Raw genomic sequence first — 19,142 nt, forward strand, 5'->3', positions numbered from 1 at the left:
CATTAAATTTCATCTGACTCGATAGTTGAAGTAGTTCACGTGTACAAGCTGTTGTTAGAACAGACTTGGAAGTTGTTGTCTGGCTTAGAGGATCTTATTCTGCTCCTCTTCCTCTTTCTTTTTATTTTCACTGAGAAGGAGAGTTGTGTGTGTTGTAGAAGAAGTAGTCAAAGTTCAGTATCATCAGCTCATGAGACCACATCTCACTTGGCCAGAGAAGTTGTGGGCAAGCCAGGTGAGCAAGACTGACAAATCTGCTGTTTATGTGTCCTCAGCCAATCAGATCCTCCTGGAGTATTTGTGGACTTGTTCTGTTTGTTTTCAGCATCCTGACAAAGTTGCTAATCTTCCTGTTTTACACTGAAGTGCTTGTGTCACGAGACAGGCACGAGTCCCTAGCTAGCCAATTAGCGTCTTTCAGCATTGCCTTTCCATTGTCCTGTGCAATGTGTTCTTGGCCATTAGCCAACATTAGCTAGCTAACAACATGATGACCACTCAATCCGTGAACTTTGACCTCTTCAAAAGGACAGACGCCTGTCATACCCACTCCTGAACAGGGTATTTGTAGTAGTGCTGTGTCATGGTGTTCTGCTGCACTCCTTTGTTCTTAAACTGGAAAATCGTGTACACCAGCACCAGGATGCACAGCGAAAGGATGCAAGGGATCACCACGGCGATGGCGTTGACTGTCGTCGGGACGTCGTTGATGGTAACCATAATGTCCACGTCGTCGAGTGGCAGCTGCCGGTCACCTCGATTACCGGTGCCGCCGGAGCGCTCCATCTCGGACTGGTCGCAGCCCATCCAGTCGCGCAAGATGGACTTTGGATAGCCGGGCTCCACCGTCAGCTTCTGGTTGTCAAACTTCCAGTACTCTTTCCCCTTGTAGAAGTAGGTGTAGTCTGAGGGGGGGAGGGGGAGGGCATCGAGGAGGAAGAATGACACGAGGAATGGGGGAAGGAAAAAAAGGGGTGGTGGGGTGGGTTGTGGGTAGGTAAAGGAAAGAGACCAAAAAAAAGGAAATAAATTGTTTAATTATTGGTAAATATTGGAAATTACTACATTATGAAAAATGTTTGTTTACGTTACTGTTAACATTGTGTCTAAAATGTATTTGATGGATTAAAGCTCTGACCCGATGATGCCGCTAGATGAAATTTGGTTCAGATATTTTGAACCAAATATGGTAGTCCATTCAAAAGTTGGTGACACCTTTCACTTAAAACCCCAAATTTCAGTCAGCTTCATGGCCTTAAAGTCAGAGGATCACCACATTCATAAGGAGTCGTCCTGTGGGGACCATGAATGTCTGTACACAAGTTCATGGAAATCCATCCAACAGCTGTTCAGATAGTTCAGTCCAGACCAGTGGTTCCCAACATTTCCCGACTCGTGGCCCACTTGAAAATCTCAAAAATGTTGGCAGCCCACATCCCACCCCGTAACCATAACAGAGGCCAAATCATATGCTCTCAGAGCACTCTTTATTTTAATGATAACAATCGAACTGAAAGCAGGGGAAGCTCAATATTTCTTTTTTGTTTGACAGGTAACCAGCTATCTATTTTGACTCTCCAGTTTTTGCCATGGATACACCCAAGCAAACAGGTATATGATGTGGTTCAGCAATGAGGTGGTCCGGCCGGCGAGAACATAGAACTTTAAATTTATATATATATATATATAAGAAGAGATTTGTAGGCCCAATTCCAAGTCCCAGCCCACAGTTTGGGAACCAATGTCTAGACCAAAGTGGTGGACCAACAGGGCCACAGTGTTTCACATACATTGATTTATTGTTGGCAGCCTGCCACAATTTTGTCACATATTGATTTTACTATTTCAAATTGCGCATATGGTTCTCTCTCTCTCTCTCTCTCTCTCTCTCTCTCTCTCTCTCACACACACACACACACACACACATCAACAACGGACCTTGTCTGTCATAGTCGGACTGACCATCAGGAGTACTGGGAGAAATCCCGCCACATCACACATCAGAAGGCTGTCAAAAAAATCCATTAGGTATTTTCCCACCCCTCTCTGCGTGCCTGTCACTCAGGGTGCACAGAGCTGTCATGTGGGTGCAAGGACAGGGCTCACGGGCCAGTCACAACATGCAACTGTTATTTGACACAAGGTGAAGCAATGAAGCTTTATATAGTCTGTAGGAAACACTGTCACCTTCCACTAGCATGGCTACACTGAATACACACAGGACATTTAGTAAAAACATGTACAAATTAACAGATTTCAAGCCACCATGAGCATAAACAATCCACTACACCACCTTCACAAATTCACAACTTACAACTTACACACAAAAAAAAACTCACTTGTGCTTGTGTCACAAGAACAGACACTAAATGCCACACGGCTTAAAGTGGAAATCTCCACTTTGTTTTCTAAATTCCTCAAAAGCTGACACTGAGGAGACCTTCAGTCTTCAAGAAAAGCTTTCTCTTTAAGTGAAACACATCCATCTTCAGTGTCCTCGCCTCCCTTTCTCCGCTCTGCTATATCCCTGTGGCGCGGAATCTCATTAGAGGCAATAACATTTCTATTGTGACACGGCAGTTATGGCGGTTACAGTATTTTGGTCCCAGCAGTGGTTGTTTTTTTTATTGAAGGGCAATATTATGTAATGCCTGTGAGACAGACACAGGAGCTGGGAGACAAATGGGACAGTATGTGAGAGAGAGATAGGGGGTGGGGGGGGTGGGGGGTGTGCACCCTCATGGATAAATCCTAGCACACACATGCAAACATAATGAATAGCTAAACTGTGTGCATGTATGTTACTGTAGCTAAGGCTTAACATCATTTACTTAAAGTACCAACAGTAATAAAGTAAAAATATTATGTATAATGGCCCATTTCAGAAAAATACGTTGTATATTATATTGGATTAATGTTGTAAAGGCTGTACTTTAAATGTATAATATAGTTTATACTGTAAGTTTTACTGCAGCTGGGTAGTTTCTCCTAAAATAATAAGGCTGTTAAATAAATGTGGAGTAAAAAGTAAAACAATTGCAGGATAAAATATCAGATCTCAGCAGCACACACACACACACACACACACACACACACACACACACACACACACACACACACAGACACACACACACACACACACACACACACAGAGCTCACCAACAGAAAAACCCCAGAAGGTTTCATCTGATGTCGGCTTTTTTGTCTGCTCCATCACCTCCAAACAGCCAGTGGAAACAAACATACACACACACACACACACACACACACACTTACACACACGCTTTCGTCTGTTGCCCCCAAAGTCCCTGCAGGATAGCTTCTCATCTAACACCAAGACACCACACCCGGCCGACCATGTCACCGCCTCTGATCCCTCTCTCTCTCTCTCTGTCTCACACACACACACACACACACACTGAGCTCTGCCTCTGGTGTCCCTCTGAGGAAGCTACAAGGTCATGAGGTCTCAGCTCGACAAGTAGAAGTGATGATGGGTAGTTTTCTTCTAGGACACAGTCTGTGTGTCTGTGTGTGTGTGTGTGTGTGTGTGTGTGTGTTGGTCTGGCACCTTTGCTTGTGGCATTTTTAGGCTCAGAGAGAAGTAATTCACTGTGAATTAACTCAATTATCGAGACAGTGTCTGCAGGACTTGACCGTCTGTTGGTGTGACTGCTCCACTGAACGACCAGTTAACCTCTGACTGAGTGACTGAGTGATTCGCCACGTGAGCCCCTACTCATATTAAAGATTTTTATCTCACACATGTACCTGTACAGATGTATGTATATATTGTACAGACAGCGACACCAGACAGAATAACCCCGTAAGACACTCACATCCCTCCCTGCTGATGAAGGCCCCCTGCGGTGCATCCGGTATTCCCTTCCACACGGCGATGGGTTTGGGGTATCCCGGGTCCGCGGTGCGCTTCTCCTCATTGTAGCGCCAGTACTGGTCCCCTTTGAAGAAGTAGGTTTTCCCGACCGGCTCCCAGCGCAGCGCCGTGTCGATGCCGTCTTTGGGGAGGCAGCTGCCCAGCTCCACCAGGCTGTGGGGGTAACCGGGCTCGGCCGTCACTTCCTTAAACACCCAGTACTTATCACCTGCAGGATGAGAGGAGACACGAGTCAGCATTTCCATCAGTGGAGGCAAACCAGGCAAATGTTTGGGGCCCCCATGGGGCAAAGGGGCCCCTGATGGCCCCTCATATTGGCACATTTTGCTATGACAACTGTAAATCTCCCATAAAGACACTATACAGTGCACAGCTGCTGCCCCAAACCCCCCTCAGTGGGGCCCCTGATGATGTGTGCTGTAGCTAGCATTTACAAACTGCTTGCATGTGAGGTGTTCAGGAAACACCTGTAAATTGTAGCATCTGTTGATAGTCTGCATGTGTTTTGATGTCAAGTTGTGTTTTTAAGGCAGAAACTTTGAGATGTGAAAACTGTCTGATTCGCTGTTATGAATACCGATGTGAACTGAACTGATTTCTTTACTCTGCAAACAAACCTTGAGAATTTTTGAAGTGTTTTCTCCCTCACTTTAATATTTATAAATGATTATTATTTATTAGAGTTGAGATCCAGATTATCACCAAAATCGAATCGATTTTTCCTCGGTCCAAGGTCCATCTGTCAGATTTTTTTTTTTACAGAAAATGTGTTCAGAGGATTTGAGATATCCTGACAGGTCAAGACATGAAGTCCTTGGCAGAATTTAGTGTCAATAACTTTTATAAATAAATCAAACGATGTTATTTTCTGGAGTCACAGTTGTGTTTAAACTGTTTAACAACGCAGCAACTGCTTTTCTACAACACAGAGAAAACTGTTAGGTTTAAACAACTCTTTAATATCAACTTCTTATTCTTTAGAAGAAATATGTGGATAAAATATGAGACGGATTAAAATGCAGGAGATTAAATCACAGAACTGCTCTATAAAAGCTCTATTAAATTAGCCCGGCTTGACAGCAACTTCTTTAAATAGGCTATATTCAGCTGGAGGAAAAAAAAACAAAAAACAAGTGAACAGCGAATACAAAGAAAGAATAATACAAGACGCTGAATTCTAATTTCACTCTTTTCAAACACTAATAGCTTTCCACCAGGCGCGTCAGGCACCTGGACGCAGTGTTAACAATTCAAATGAACAGCACACGTTACAGGGAAGATACTAATAGATAATTGTGGCCTCTAGCAGGTACTGTAATCAGTATAATTTCTTAAGGAGCCAGGAGGACATAAATCACTGTGGGTAGAAAATGTCATCAAAGTCGTACTGAGGCCCCTGGCTGTGTTTGTGCACTGAAGACATTGAGGTATATACAGAAAAGATCAATGTCATACTTATTTATTGGTGCTTTATTTGTGTTATCTGGAATATTTGAATAAAATACTTTAAAAAATGATCTTACTATTTATGGTAAGATTTTCTGAGCTTGAGCTTCAGTGTCTTTTTTCAGCAAGAAACTTACTTCTCAGGCTTCTCTCTGGAGCTCTAGTAACAACAGGTTGGTGAGCCAATCAGAAGAGAGGAGGCTCTGAGCCTCTCTTCTGCTTGACTGCTTTGTTGTGACATCACAAAGTTCCAGAAGTCCTGACGGCTGGTTTTAAGGCTCAGTTTCTGAATACAGGCTGTGTGCATTTCTCTGTGGACTGAGGCTTTGATACTTTCACAGTATTAATATAGAAGCTAGACCTGATCTATAATCACACTACACATGGAAATCTAGATTTATACAACATGGGACCTTTAAGGTGGTGAGCATGTTGGTGTCGCATGCAGCAAAATCCCAGTAAAGAAGATGTAAACAATGCAGACACACACATACTGTGTCCAGATGTTCAAATGTTCTGTTTTATATAGAGGGAAATACATTCAGTGTGTTTATTAGGCCTCATGGATGCACACAATGCTGAATGTAAACAGAAACTTTTCATATCTAAAGTTTGTCTTAAAACAATTAATAGTATCATTGTTCCTTATCATTAAGACCGTTTTCTAAAGCAATTTCAACATAAGGAGACAAAATCACTGACTTCCTCCAGTGCAAGTTCAAATGATGCTACAATATCAAGTGGAAATCTTCAAAAACTTTCCGTTTTTTTGTATAAATATTCCTTTGTGCTTCCACCGACAGTGTTTCCATGGTGAAATGTAGTGAAGGGAAGAAACAAAAAGACTGAATTTAATGCTAAAAAGACTGAATTCACCCACTCAGACTGCTAAAAACCTCACGCTGACTTTGGCTGAACTTGTTGTGAATTTTTGCACAGAAATATGATATGATATCATATGACAGGAGAAATGATTCAACTGTGCTTTTCCATTATATGAGCATGTGAGCATTGTTTGAACTTTCCCTCTAAAGAGTAGATTCAAAGATCAGTGTTAGATCCACATTCACGGCACGACAGGAGTTTAATCTGGGCACATCTCTTGCATGTATATGAGGTGAAAGTACGCTGTCAGCTTTTCAAACCGTGGCTGTCATGCCTCGTAGTTCCCGGGTTAATGGGAGGTGCTGTTTTTGTGCTGCGTGATTATCGGCACGACACCTTCAACATCATCCATCCATAGGTTTTTAAACTGAAGACCCGTGAACCGGAAAAGCTACTGAAAGTGCAGTTTTCTTTCACCTTATGTCACCCCCATGAGAGCTTATGGGGGAGATTATTACCTGCACGCACACACACACACACACACACACACACACACACACACACACACACTGACAATCAACAAATCCTCCCTCTAATTCTCTGTGTGTGTGTGCGTTCTGCTCACACGTGTCTCGTCCAAATGTGTGCAAAAAGCATCGTCATGTGTCTGTGTATGACAGTGCGTGTGTGTGTGTGTGTGTGTGTGTTTGTGTGTGTGTGTGTGTGTGAACGAGAGACGAAGACGGCAGCTGAGAGCTCTGAGAGAGCAAAGCTATTAATATCTGCTCCTGGCTGGCCGCGATAGCAGGACACTCTGTCAGAAGATGTTGGTGCGTGTGTGTGTGTGTGTATGTGTGTGTGTGTGTGGTGTGTGCATGTGTGTGTGTGTGTTACAGAGAAAGTGAGAAAGAGTGAGAGAGAGAGATGGAAACAGAGAGAAGGAGGGAGAGATGACTCCACAGTCAGCAGGCAGGGGATGAGCGAGGTTTCATACATAGACTGAAATTCTATTACTTTAGGCTGGGTGCTCCCCACTGCACTGCCATTCTCTATTTCACACTTTATTAAATATAGTTTCAGGAGGAGGAGGGCATGTTGAGCGCAGGACAGAGTCTTATAACGGTGGAGCAGATGGTAGACAGAGATTTGAACGCCCTTCTGTGATGCTGCAGAGTTTTTCCGCTGGAGATCGGGAGAGAAATTGGCTGATTTTGGAGAAATTTACAAGAAAACTCTCTCATTTCATCTGAACTGACATGTTTATATTTATAAACTTTCCTGATCATACCACTTCCTGACAAGACAGCATTTATAAAAGCTATGTTTATTAATAGTTAATGGATCATTTATACCAAAACCCATCTATAAACTGAATACTAAGAATCATTAAAAACTTAGAAACTGAGAACCCCAGGACCCTTCACCAATGTCATACCAACATTTATAACTGCATTATTACTGAATAGAAACACACAACCATGTTTTTATCAAAAGATTCAATCCATTAGATTTAAAGCGCCATATTTTCTTCTTCTTCTGTGTTTTATTTGAAGTGTTGACCCATAAGAAGATATATTTGTGGTTTTATGAACCAAAAACCATCTCAGTGTAGTTTTACATCTCCTCTCTCAGGCTTCTCTCTGGAGCTCTAGTAACAACAGGTCGGTGAGCCAATCAGAAGAGAGGAGGCTCTGAGCCTCCTCTCTTCTGATTGGCTGACTGTTTTCTGAGTGATCCAATAAAAATACAGCAGATTTCAGGTAAAAACACTCAGAGAAACCAAATCCTGTAAAGGTTTGGATGGTGGGTCCAGGTGGGCGGGGCTTGGTGACTGCTTTGTTGTGACATCACAAAGTTCCAGAAGTCCTGACGGCTGGTTTTAAGGCTCAGTTTCTGAATACAGGCTGTGACATGGAAATCTACCTTTATACTATATGGGACCTTTAAACTGCAAATATGCAATGTTATTTCCATCAAAAGAAAAGTTAGCTAAGGCAAGTGAGCGAGCTCAAATAGACACAAACTGCACATCTGGAGAGAGATGAAGTGAGTTAAATGTGATGTTTATGTCACACTGCAAACTAATGCACTTGTACTTTTTGTTTCAGAGCACAATGTGTTCTCATGCAACATGTCTCCATGCCAAACATGTGTCCCTCTCAGCTCTGACGCCCTCTGTTAGCATCCTGTTAGCTCCATGGTGAGACTATTTAGTCAGATCTGAGGTTCTGTAAAATGATGCCACTAAATTGACAACAACATTATGAATTGGAGCAGCAGTTTGACAAATATAACACAATGTTTACTGTTCCTTTGTATATATGTCAGGACCCATGAGACTGAAGGGCCTAGTTCCAGGCAGAGCAGTGAAACATCTACGTTGATTCGTGGGGAAAAAGATGAAAATGTTTGCACGCATCTTTCTCTTCATACCTTTGAAGAAGACAAATTTTCCATCTGATCTCTCGTAGGCGGCGTCGATGCGAGGCGGAAGGCCTTTCCAGAACTGATCGATCTGCATGGGGTAACCCTCCTGCACCTTGTTGTTCCTCAGACGCCAAAACCACCGGTCCTGGAACACAATGAAGTTAAAAATTCAATACCAACGGAGATCACTACACTAAACCTACAGCAACTTTCCAAAGTAAGACTCCAGTGGCATTGTTAAACAAATGTCAGAATGAGTCACAAATGCCCAGAAAGAAGTTTCTGAATCACTGAAGTTTCACTGAGCTGCATGTGGCTGCTGAAAGCATCTGATTTCATATGTGATAGATCAGAAGGCTTCGTGTCTGCACGGTTCTGTTTTACATCTCTCTGTCACTGTGCAAGTGACAGTTAGCCATAAATGGATGTTGACATGCCCTTAAAAAACATTTTCCACATCAGTAATTCTACCAGCGCCACTTGTCAAACCTGTCAATGAAAAGAATAACAAAAAAGAAGAGTAATCTTTAGTGATTGTACCATATTGAGAAGTTTTTCAACAATGCCAGAGCTGCTGTCATTACATTACATTACTTTTAATACAGAACAAGTTCACAGTAACTTCAGACACAACCTGTTTATTTAAATTTAAACAAAAGTCGCCAATCACGCTGGTGTGACAGCATAAAAACCAAGTCACGTGGAACATTGCTGTCAACTTCCGTCGAAAGTGCTGACTTCAAACATTATGCTAGTTTTTGCTTGTTGTTGATAGACCAAGTAAAAACTGAGATAGCATAATATATACTTGATATAAAAAAATTATTTATGTGTCCGTAAACATGCATTTATGTCTTAGTCATTTCTTGTCATATAACATACAACATTTAGAAATCCCTCACACTCTGGGGATGTAAGGCTTGTCATGTAGCTCTCTGTTTTATTATGAATATAAACGTTTTTGAAGAGTAACATAGCAAAAAACGAAAAAAAAACAAACCTATGGCCACTCCTCCACCTGCAGCGAACCACAAACTCGCGCAGATGCTGGTTAAGAGAAATGAATTACTGAAGGTTTTGCGGTCAAGTCACAGAAGGTATCATGGTGCTAGGAATAATGTGGATGAGAAGAAAAGGCGTGAAAAAAAAAAAGATGAAGAGAAAGAAGAGGTGAGAGAGGAGAGGGAATAACCAGATGGACGAACAGAAGGGGAGCAGAGAAGACGCAGGGATAGAAAAGGACAGGAGATAAGAAAAGTGAGGTGATGCGAGGGTAGAGAAGGGAAGAGGAGAGGGGGAGGAGGAAGAGGAGGAGAAGAAGGCAAGCATCAATCTTAGCTCATTATCATTTGGCTTCAGTGAATCTAGGACAGAGCCAAGCGCAGTCCCCACTGAGTACTATATATATATACACACACACACACACACGCATGTTGGTCTTTTTATCATTGTGAGGACACACGTTGATATGAGGCATTCTCAAGCCCCTCACCCTAAAACTGAGTCTTAACCTTCAAGCAGCCCTTTAAAGTTGTTAGGACTGGCCACAATGTCCTCACAATGTTGGTTTTAAACACAAATTGTCCGCACAACCATAGAAAAAAAAACACACACACACACACACACACACACACACACACACACACACACACACACACACACACACACACTCCATCTCAAATGATCCAGCATCATCCTCTGGCTGCTAATGCTTTTCTGTCTGAACCCAAACAGGAAAAAAAAAGAAAATCAATACTTCACATCGAGCAGAAGAAACCATGAGTATTTCTCACCAAGGAAACATCCCATAATGAGTGTCTCCTTTCAAACGCCCACTGGCTCTCACTGCTCTTCATGTCCTAATACGCCCCTTTCCTCGAGTTACAGGGAGAAAGAAAATCAGCCTTGTTTTTCTGATCAGTGACGAGGACGACGACGATGATGATTTTCTAAGTTACAGAAAAGCTTTTATGTTTCTGTCAGTACACGACTTCACAGCTGAAGTCGGACATATTGCTGCAGGCTCTCTGCGCTGCTGCTGCTCTGCTTCTGATTGGACGATATAACTAATGGTTCTTATGAAGCTGTGTTTGTCTCTAAGTCTCACAACAACTCCAACCCCAACAACCACACAGGTCGTTCCTTTCAACCCTCTGATACGACCCATAGGAGTGTCTCATGAAATAGCGCCCCCCCTACGGCGGCATGCGTACTGGACGTTGGTTGTCATGGTTACAATAATAAACATGTGGATTGTATCAAGAGCGGCTTACCTACCTTTATCGCCATGGTTAACATAATAACGGCTTAATCATGGCTTGGTTAGGTTTAGGAAAAGATGGGGATTTGGGGTTAAAATAAGTACGCCTTCAACATTAGACGATCTTTGTTGTCATGGTTACAATAACAACAACGTGGTTAACTTTGTCGAACAGTCGTGGATAATAGAAACAACATAAACTGCTACTTTTACGTGGGAAACGATGCAGACTTTGTCGCTCATCGCCGCACTTTTCCCCTCTGCTCCTGTCATAATTGCTACGACCACTAGATGTTGCCTAGCAACAAAATGTAACTATGGGTCATAATAAGCTGCTGCACAGACGACCTGTGGGCTCATTTCTTACAGGAGGACAGTGTCCCCAGTCGGCCAGATATGAAGTTAGCGAATCAGAAATGCTCATTAAAGCTTCCTTTTTCTTTCTTTGCATGCATTTCTCTATACTTGATGCAGCTCAGTGCAACAGTTTCTCATCCAAAATGCAACTAAAACACTTCAAACACATCTCAGGATCAACTTTTATACACTGATACACTGACAGCAACAAAAAACTACAAAAAAAACCCTAAAAAAAGAAGCTTTTGTTTTCTTTTTTTTTTGGAATAAAATACGATTACATTATGTTGAAGAGCAGCCCTGCATGGATTGTGCTGATTGTGTTACAGAAATTATTCAGAAATTCTGTTTATTTTCCTAAAGTAATTCCTGGATTGGAAATCACTGTACAGTTCTCATCCGCATCATCACACCTCATTTCTTCACCTGGCACCTCACCTGCATTGAATCCATTTTTTTAACTATGGAAATGTAGCAGAATGCAGCAAATTGTGGTCCAATTTACAATAATTTTGTTGTTCTTTATGGTTTTGATCATGAATTCGACCACAGATGAATTCAATTCAGTGTCAAAGCAATAAAAAGTGAGCCACAGACTGCTGATTTAAAATTCTTCTTAAGTTTAGCCAAACAGTCCAACATGAAACGGCGTCTGCATCAGACCGCTCCTAAGTGAACATAACAGCTTTCACAGCTTTAATTCCAAATTAATTTATATAATGTCAAATATATTACAGACTCCCTTTGATGTCTGTCGAGTTTTTGCCTCTTTTTCACTTAAAACACATTAAATCTTGCTTCAAAATTCAGTTTTTTTTAAAAATGTGATTAAAGCAGAAATGGGACGATAAATTAATGGGAGATAGTTATTAATAACGTCAGCCACAACTGCTGGTGGAGTGTTTGAGATCTTTCCTTTTCATTAGATTAAATTAAATGCTTGTAGTCAGTGATGTGGGTGCCTAAATTAAAACATCCCACCTGACACAGGACTCAAGAGAAGTAAGTTTTTAAGACGGAGAATGATGATGTCAGACCTGTTCAAACCCACAACGATAGTTTATACAGTTTCAGTTTAAGCCACTGACTATACTGAAATATACTGTCACAACTTCCTCCAAAATACACACCGGTGTAAGCAGATAATGACCCAGTTTGAAAAAGCTGGTACACAAAATGTATATACAGTATACATATATATATATATATATATATATACACACACCTGAGCTTAAAATACCTCTACTCATATCTCATTCAGGCTGCAGCTGTAGCAGCTGCTCGTTCCTCCCAGTCTCTTATAATGATCCACTTAGTTAATGTTCCTACAGCTGCCATCACTAAATGTTGACACTGGAGGTGACCCGAGTTAAAATAATATTCTGCTTCTGTTGTGTAATCTTATTTTGTTTTATTCAGTGTGTGTTTCACAGAATCAAGTTTTGCAAAAGGACAAAATATCATTACAAGGTCAAACAAGCCCTTCACTGAGGCCCATTGGACTAAGGTAACTTTACATAAAGTAGTTTGAACTAGGTCTACACACTGACTTAGTATTTACATCCTAATAATATATTTTGTATGAATATATCAGAAGAGACATTTTTCTGTAGAGCGAGTACTTTTACATTTCGCTAATAAAACTTCTTTTACTTCAGTAGGATTTTGAATGCAGGACCTTTACTTATAATAGAAGTTTTTTAAATTATGGTCTTAGTAGAACCAGTTTTCCTCGAATCTGAACCGAGTAGTTTTAGTTGCCTAAACTTAAAGGTTTCATATTTTACACTTCTTCTGTGTTTTATTTGAAGTGTTGATCCATAAGAAGATATATTTGTGGTTTTAAGAACCAAAAACCATCTCAGTGTAGTTTTACATCTCCTCTCTCAGGCTTCTCTCTGGAGCTCTAGTGACAACAGGTCGGTGAGCCAATCAGAAGAGAGGAGGCTCTGAGCCTCTCTTCTGATTGGCTGACTGTTTTCTGAGCGATCCAATAAAAATAGAGCAGATTTCAGGTAAAAACACTCAGAGAAACCAAATCCTGCAAGGTTTGGATGGTGGGTCCAGGTGGGCGGGGCTTGGTGACTGCTTTGTTGTGACATCACAAAGTTCCAGAAGTCCTGACGGCTGGTTTTAAGGCTCAGTTTCTGAATACAGGCTGTGTGCATTTCTCTGTGGACTGAGGCTTTGATACTTTCACAGTATTAATATAGAAGCTAGACCTGATCTATAATCACACTACACATGGACAGAGACCTTTGGACTATATGAGATCTTTAACTACACCTCAAACACAGAGGTGGCAGAATCAGAAAATGATGGACTGCTACGTGCCTCATTTTTAAATGCACTGACACGTTTAGAAATGAGAATTTGTTGCAAACATTAACACATATTGTTGTGACACGTGCAACAACTTCTAGGTCATGTGGAGAAGTAACTCCAACATTTCTTTTCCCCAAACTTGTTGTGCAGTGGAGCAGAACGTGAAGACCAAACTGATTATGGCTAAAGGCCCTTTTCTGTGTGCCAGCTCCCTTAATCTTAGCTGACACATCTTCTTATCAGACCTTTAATTTTAACAAAGTTAGTGCAGTGTTTTTCTTTTTCTCATCCAGCTGTTAATTATTTAGACGGATGGAGACTTTTGAGGCAACAGCAAAATCCTCACGTCATGTTGGCTGTCAGTCAGACTGTCGTAGAGGGACGCAGAGTGAGACAGACGAGTAGGAAGGGAGGTTGACAGACAGACAGGTGGGGAGGAGGGGGGGGAATTGGCCGACAGACAGGAATCTACCAGAGAGGAGACAGACCAGTATGGACAGGTGAGCTGAGAAAAGAGACGGACAGACAGACGGATGGAGAGCGAGACGGGTTTGTGACCTTTTCTAACATTCAGTTTAAAGATCACAGACATCAGAATGGATTTTTCCTCCTCTTCTACACTGCTCCTCACTGTGTAACTGTCTCTCTCTCACACACACACACACACACGCATACGTTGTCATGATATTGTTGATTTGTCGAATGTGCAGATTTATGTGAACTTTTATGGACACCGCATCATGTAAACTGCTGTGTGTGTGTGTGTGTGTGTGTGTGTGTGTGTGTGTGTGTGTGTTGGTATGGTGGCACTAATAGAGCTGCATTAGTCTGCTACTAACTAAGCTGGAAGCATATGCCTGGTGCTAATGATCATAGAGCTAGATAGCACCATATGCCACTGGGCTCATTCTTCTCCTGAGGAGCCTTATGATACTATGAGAGCGCACATTTTTAGCACAGGCTTCCCCCGGTGGGAATCGAACCCGTCGCGTTGGCAGTGTCGGAGCGATCGTTACCTTCTGAGCTACAAAGCGACCGTGCCTCACTCACAGCTGCCGGGGTCCTGCATCCTCCCGCTTTATGTGCAATTAAGCTTTTTCCCCAGAGTCGCCCTGTTCTATACAGCAACCCGCGGCTGAATGACTCACCCGCTGCGGGAGCTAACACCCGTTAATTACATACAGAACAGTTTCCTGTTCTCCAAAGGAGTTGTTCACCTTAAGCAGAGACATGCACCCTGGATTCTTTCACAGCGAAATACATCAGAGAGTTTTTACCAAGTTCAATATCTGTGATTTTCCTGCTGGATATACCGTCCTTGAACCTGCTGCATCTGCTTCTACTTCAGTTTTATGCCTGCTTTCTGCATTTAGCATAAGAACATTAAATATATTTGACAGTGCTGCACAAAGGAATGCTAAACACATAGTTGCTGATACCTCACACCCACAACACTCAAGAGTTTGAACTGTTTCTGTCTGGCCGTCGATTCAGGGCAGTCTTTTATTCCTTATGCCATACAGGCACTGAACACAAAACGACTGCACCGGGAAACACTTGTTACTTGATTTGTTATCTCATAAGATTTTCTCTCTGGTATTTATCTAACCTGTCTGCTACCTGCTCATTTGCATTACTGTATGTTGTACATGTTGTATGTTTTTAATGGTATGTTTTGTTATGTGTCTTTTTGTGATGTTATTGTATATATTTGTACTTTCTTTGGGAGAAGCTAAAGACAAAATTCTACCGAGGTGGACAACAAAGTCAATCAATCAAGCAATCAATCAATAAACTGTTACGACGATGGGACTGACACCAGTGTAAGCAGAGAGTGTAGCTCTTCTACAGGTCAAACACTCCACAGGGAGCCTTCACATACCTGATGCTACAATCTGAGGTTTGCTGTTAACGTTGTAGATTATGTCATCTTTGCCCATATGTTACTATAAGTGCCCATAAGTTCTCTTGGGTGTACAGATTGCAACTCATCAAAAAAATATATTCAGTATTTCTGCACTGCAAGCCTGCACTTACTTTCATTGCAAAAAAAAAACAACATATTTTCACACTCATCTCTAATTTTTCCTGTCTGATATAAGTGCCACACAAGGCTTCACAAAGAAGGAAAACAATCAAAAACTAAATAAAATAACATATAAAACAGTTTTAAAGTAAAAACAATAGATATGAAATAAGTTATAGATAAAATAATGTGGTAAAAGAAAGTTTTTCAAACAGATGGTGAAGTTAGAGAGTGTCAGAGCCCTAACAGTAAAAGCCCTGTCACCCTTGGTCTTCAGCCTTGACAGGGGGATAACTAACAGGGTCTTATCCGAAGATCTCGAGCTACGGGCTGGTGAGTAATGATTTAGAGGCTCAGTCAGGTAGCTCAGTGCCATACCATATTAGAATTGATACCATAAATCAATTCTAAAACGGACAGGCAGCCAGTGAAGGGTGAAGTTAAAATATGGCTGATATGATCGTTCTTTCATGATTTGCTTAAAAGTCTTTTTCTACACCCTGAAGCTGTGCCAATCATGTTTTGGCAAAGGCATGTCAACACTGCATCACACTGACGAGACGAGAAGTGATAAAAGCATGAATCACTGTTTATAGATCATTAAAAGAAATGCATGATCTAATTCTAGAGATATTTCTCAAGTGATCTAAAATAACTCTGTGGGTTTCACATGTTGAGCTAGAGATCCAAGAGCAGCCAGAACCTGGACATGAGTGAGCTTGGATTTTATATTAAGGATTTGCATTTTGGAAGAGTTTAGATGATGAAAATTTACTGCCACGATAACTTATCTGACTCAGATGGTTTGCAGGAAAGATACAGCTGAGTATCATCTGCTTAGAAAATTAAATCAAATATTGTGCTGCTTAATTATTTGGCTCAAAGCAAAGAGAGCAAATAGAGAGAAAATAACATAGGTCCTAGAGAGGAGCCCTGTGGTACCCCAAATCTAGACAATGCTTGAGAGGAAGTAAAGTCATTAACAGATACATCAAATTTTCTGTTTTGAAAAGTATGAAGATGACCACTGGAGATATCATTGACAACTCTTGCGTGTCGTGAAACAGTTGCAGTAAATTCTTGGAGAGCTATTTCCTAAAAAAACACTTTGTGACATTTTTTTCCCCCCTGAAATATCCCCCTGTGGAGGTGACGCCACCGTGCAGCAGCAGCAGCCAACCAAACACCTCTTAAGGACTTTTGAGACAGTTGTGTTTTGTCCGTCTCTGCTCACCTTGAAGACAAACATCTCCCGTCTGAAGAAGGCCACAGTGTTGAAGTTGCCGTCACAAATGTTCGGTTTGCCGTTCCCGGGCAGCGCGGGCCGGTCGCCGGGCGGACGTGCCGGACGGGAATGACGGTCGTGCTTGCGCTCGGAGGTGGAGTGTGTCCGTCGAGAAGGTAAGGTGGGCAACGGCCTGGTGGGTTCCAGCATGGCTGTGGGGATACCTGTGGGAAAAAATAACACAGATAATAACATGAATTATTCCAGTGTGGTGATTTCTGGAAACCGTTTTCATGCAGATTACAAAAGAACAACATTTTATCTGTGATATAATTTAATGAAGCAGTGTGTCTGACACTGTAGGACCCCTCAGGCAAAACTGAGACAACTGCAGCCCCACCACCCACAACATCTCCCATCTCCACCCTGTCAGTTAGTTAGACTACAACTTTTAGTCTTATTTGTTTTTTAGCATATATTTGTTTACATTTTGTCTAATTGTCCCCATTAAAAGTTGCCGAATTAGCTATTAGCACTTCCTGTTTGCAGTGAACCCGCTTTACTTTGATGCTGAAGAGAAACCTGATGATTCTCAGGCAGGTTCTGCAGTCACAAGGAGCATCTTTTTTTCTATGGTTTCTAATCAGATTTATGAACAATTATTCACACGGACATCGGAGGCAATGATAACCACGGGAACTGTAAGTCACACTGAATTTGAAAATATATGTATCATGTCTGGGAGTTTAGATTATGCAGGACAAATTTTGATGCAAATTGTAGCTCACGCCTCACGTCTTTCCATTTGCACTCTCCCCCTCAGCTCCCCTACGCTTTGCATTTTGAAAACCGCTGGTCCAGAGCACCGTGGTGATGTTTCAAGTATAAAAGCAGCATCACAGCCACACTTCAGCGTTTCAGATTTACACTGGAAAAATTACATCGAAAAAATTGCTACCTCATACTTACAACTTAACGTTTCAAGAAAAACATTTAATCCATCCTCAAAAATATTCATTTCTTATAGGTTGAATAAAATCCATATTCCAAAATAAACTGCACTTACACACCAGCAGTCTCATTGTGAAATAAAGCCCTTCACTGAGAGTGGATGGTTGGTATTTTCAGGTGGTGGAGAGACAGAGCGGCGAGGCAAATAGGATGAACTCTCAGCAGATAAAAAAAAACAGGCTTTGTTATCCACACTGAGAACAAGTGCAGTGGAAAAACACTGTTGACAGCACTGTTTCGACCAGTGTTTCCCTTCAACACTGACTCCAAATGTCACAAGTGTATCGTGACCTTTAATGTTTAAGATTGTTTTTTTAAAGATAACTTTCCCCGCTGTGAAGATTAGAGGAGGAACAAAACCAGTCCGATGAATATTGTACATATGCGGCTATTTGGATATTTGTGAAGCCGTTTTAAAAATGTTTCTTTTTCCTGCTTCTTTTTTGTCTTTGCATCACAAATAAATGTTACACTACATTACAACAGACGCTGTGATGATTATTTCAGGGCAGAATAGAAAGTGTGTCAGGAAATGTGTCTGCTGCTGACAGGCCGGCGCTGTTTTATGTTCATTAAAAAAAAAACTAAAAAGTAAAAAAAAAAAAAAAACTAAAGCTGAAAGAGTTTACTGGGATGAGAAGCATCTTCCTCCTCTCTGAAACAGAACAAAGTGTCCCCGGTGTGAACACAAAAGAAAAAAGACACAAAGTCACACATTTTGTTTTTCTTTCCAGGCAAGCCTTGCTCAGTCAGCACTGCATATTGTTTATCAGCATGATCCCGCTTCACATTCATATACATTCACCCACTACGGAGCTCCGTGATTCATTTCTCCATAATTCAGCTGCACTCTGGGCTGCAGGATTAATTATTAATATCCAAGGTGTGTTGTTTTTGCTTTTGCAAGTTTTTGCTTTCAGGTCTCAAGTGAAGTCAAGCGCTCAGGCAGAGGAGTCCAAATGAAGTCTCGCTTTTTGGACATAAATGTAAAATCCTGAAGCTTTTTTTTTTTTTTTGTGAAATCACACAGTTTCTGATTCTATCTACGGTCGGTATTTTATCACCAATACCAATTCAATTATGCTGTGACCTCTCTGTACAGCAGCGGGCGGAGAATGCCATTTCTGCACAGGATTCAAATGTACAGGAACAAGCTGCAGCATGTAATTCCTGTTTGTAATTTAATCTAATTGATATCATCCTCACTATTTCTGTAGTAAGTCACATGTACTTTCTACTGCTCCTGTTTCACATCAGAGGTGTTAATTAAACGAAGAGGCAAAACTGAAAGAATTTGTCACTAAAGTCAGAGCGAGGAGCAGTAACTCAGTAACAGAACGGA

The 19,142-nt window shown here is 41.4% G+C and overlaps 1 protein-coding gene across 1 annotated transcript in view; it reads right to left on the reverse strand.

Annotated features, from left to right (window-relative positions):
* Nucleotides 1-540: 540 nt before the first annotated feature.
* mmp24 (matrix metallopeptidase 24) overlaps nucleotides 541-19,142 on the reverse strand; it is a 39,637-nt gene continuing 21,035 nt past the window's right edge. The window contains exons 6-9 of the mRNA XM_022742150.1: nucleotides 16,799-17,013; nucleotides 8,603-8,741; nucleotides 3,840-4,106; nucleotides 541-905 (exon numbers count right to left, since the gene is read on the reverse strand). Of these exons, the coding sequence (XP_022597871.1) occupies nucleotides 541-905; nucleotides 3,840-4,106; nucleotides 8,603-8,741; nucleotides 16,799-17,013 (986 nt within the window). The remainder of the gene's footprint in view (nucleotides 906-3,839; nucleotides 4,107-8,602; nucleotides 8,742-16,798; nucleotides 17,014-19,142) is intronic.

This window comes from Seriola dumerili, unplaced genomic scaffold (assembly GCF_002260705.1).
Source record: "Seriola dumerili isolate Sdu_G_001 unplaced genomic scaffold, Sdu_1.0 BDQW01000066.1, whole genome shotgun sequence".
NCBI classification, from domain to species: domain Eukaryota; kingdom Metazoa; phylum Chordata; class Actinopteri; order Carangiformes; family Carangidae; genus Seriola; species Seriola dumerili.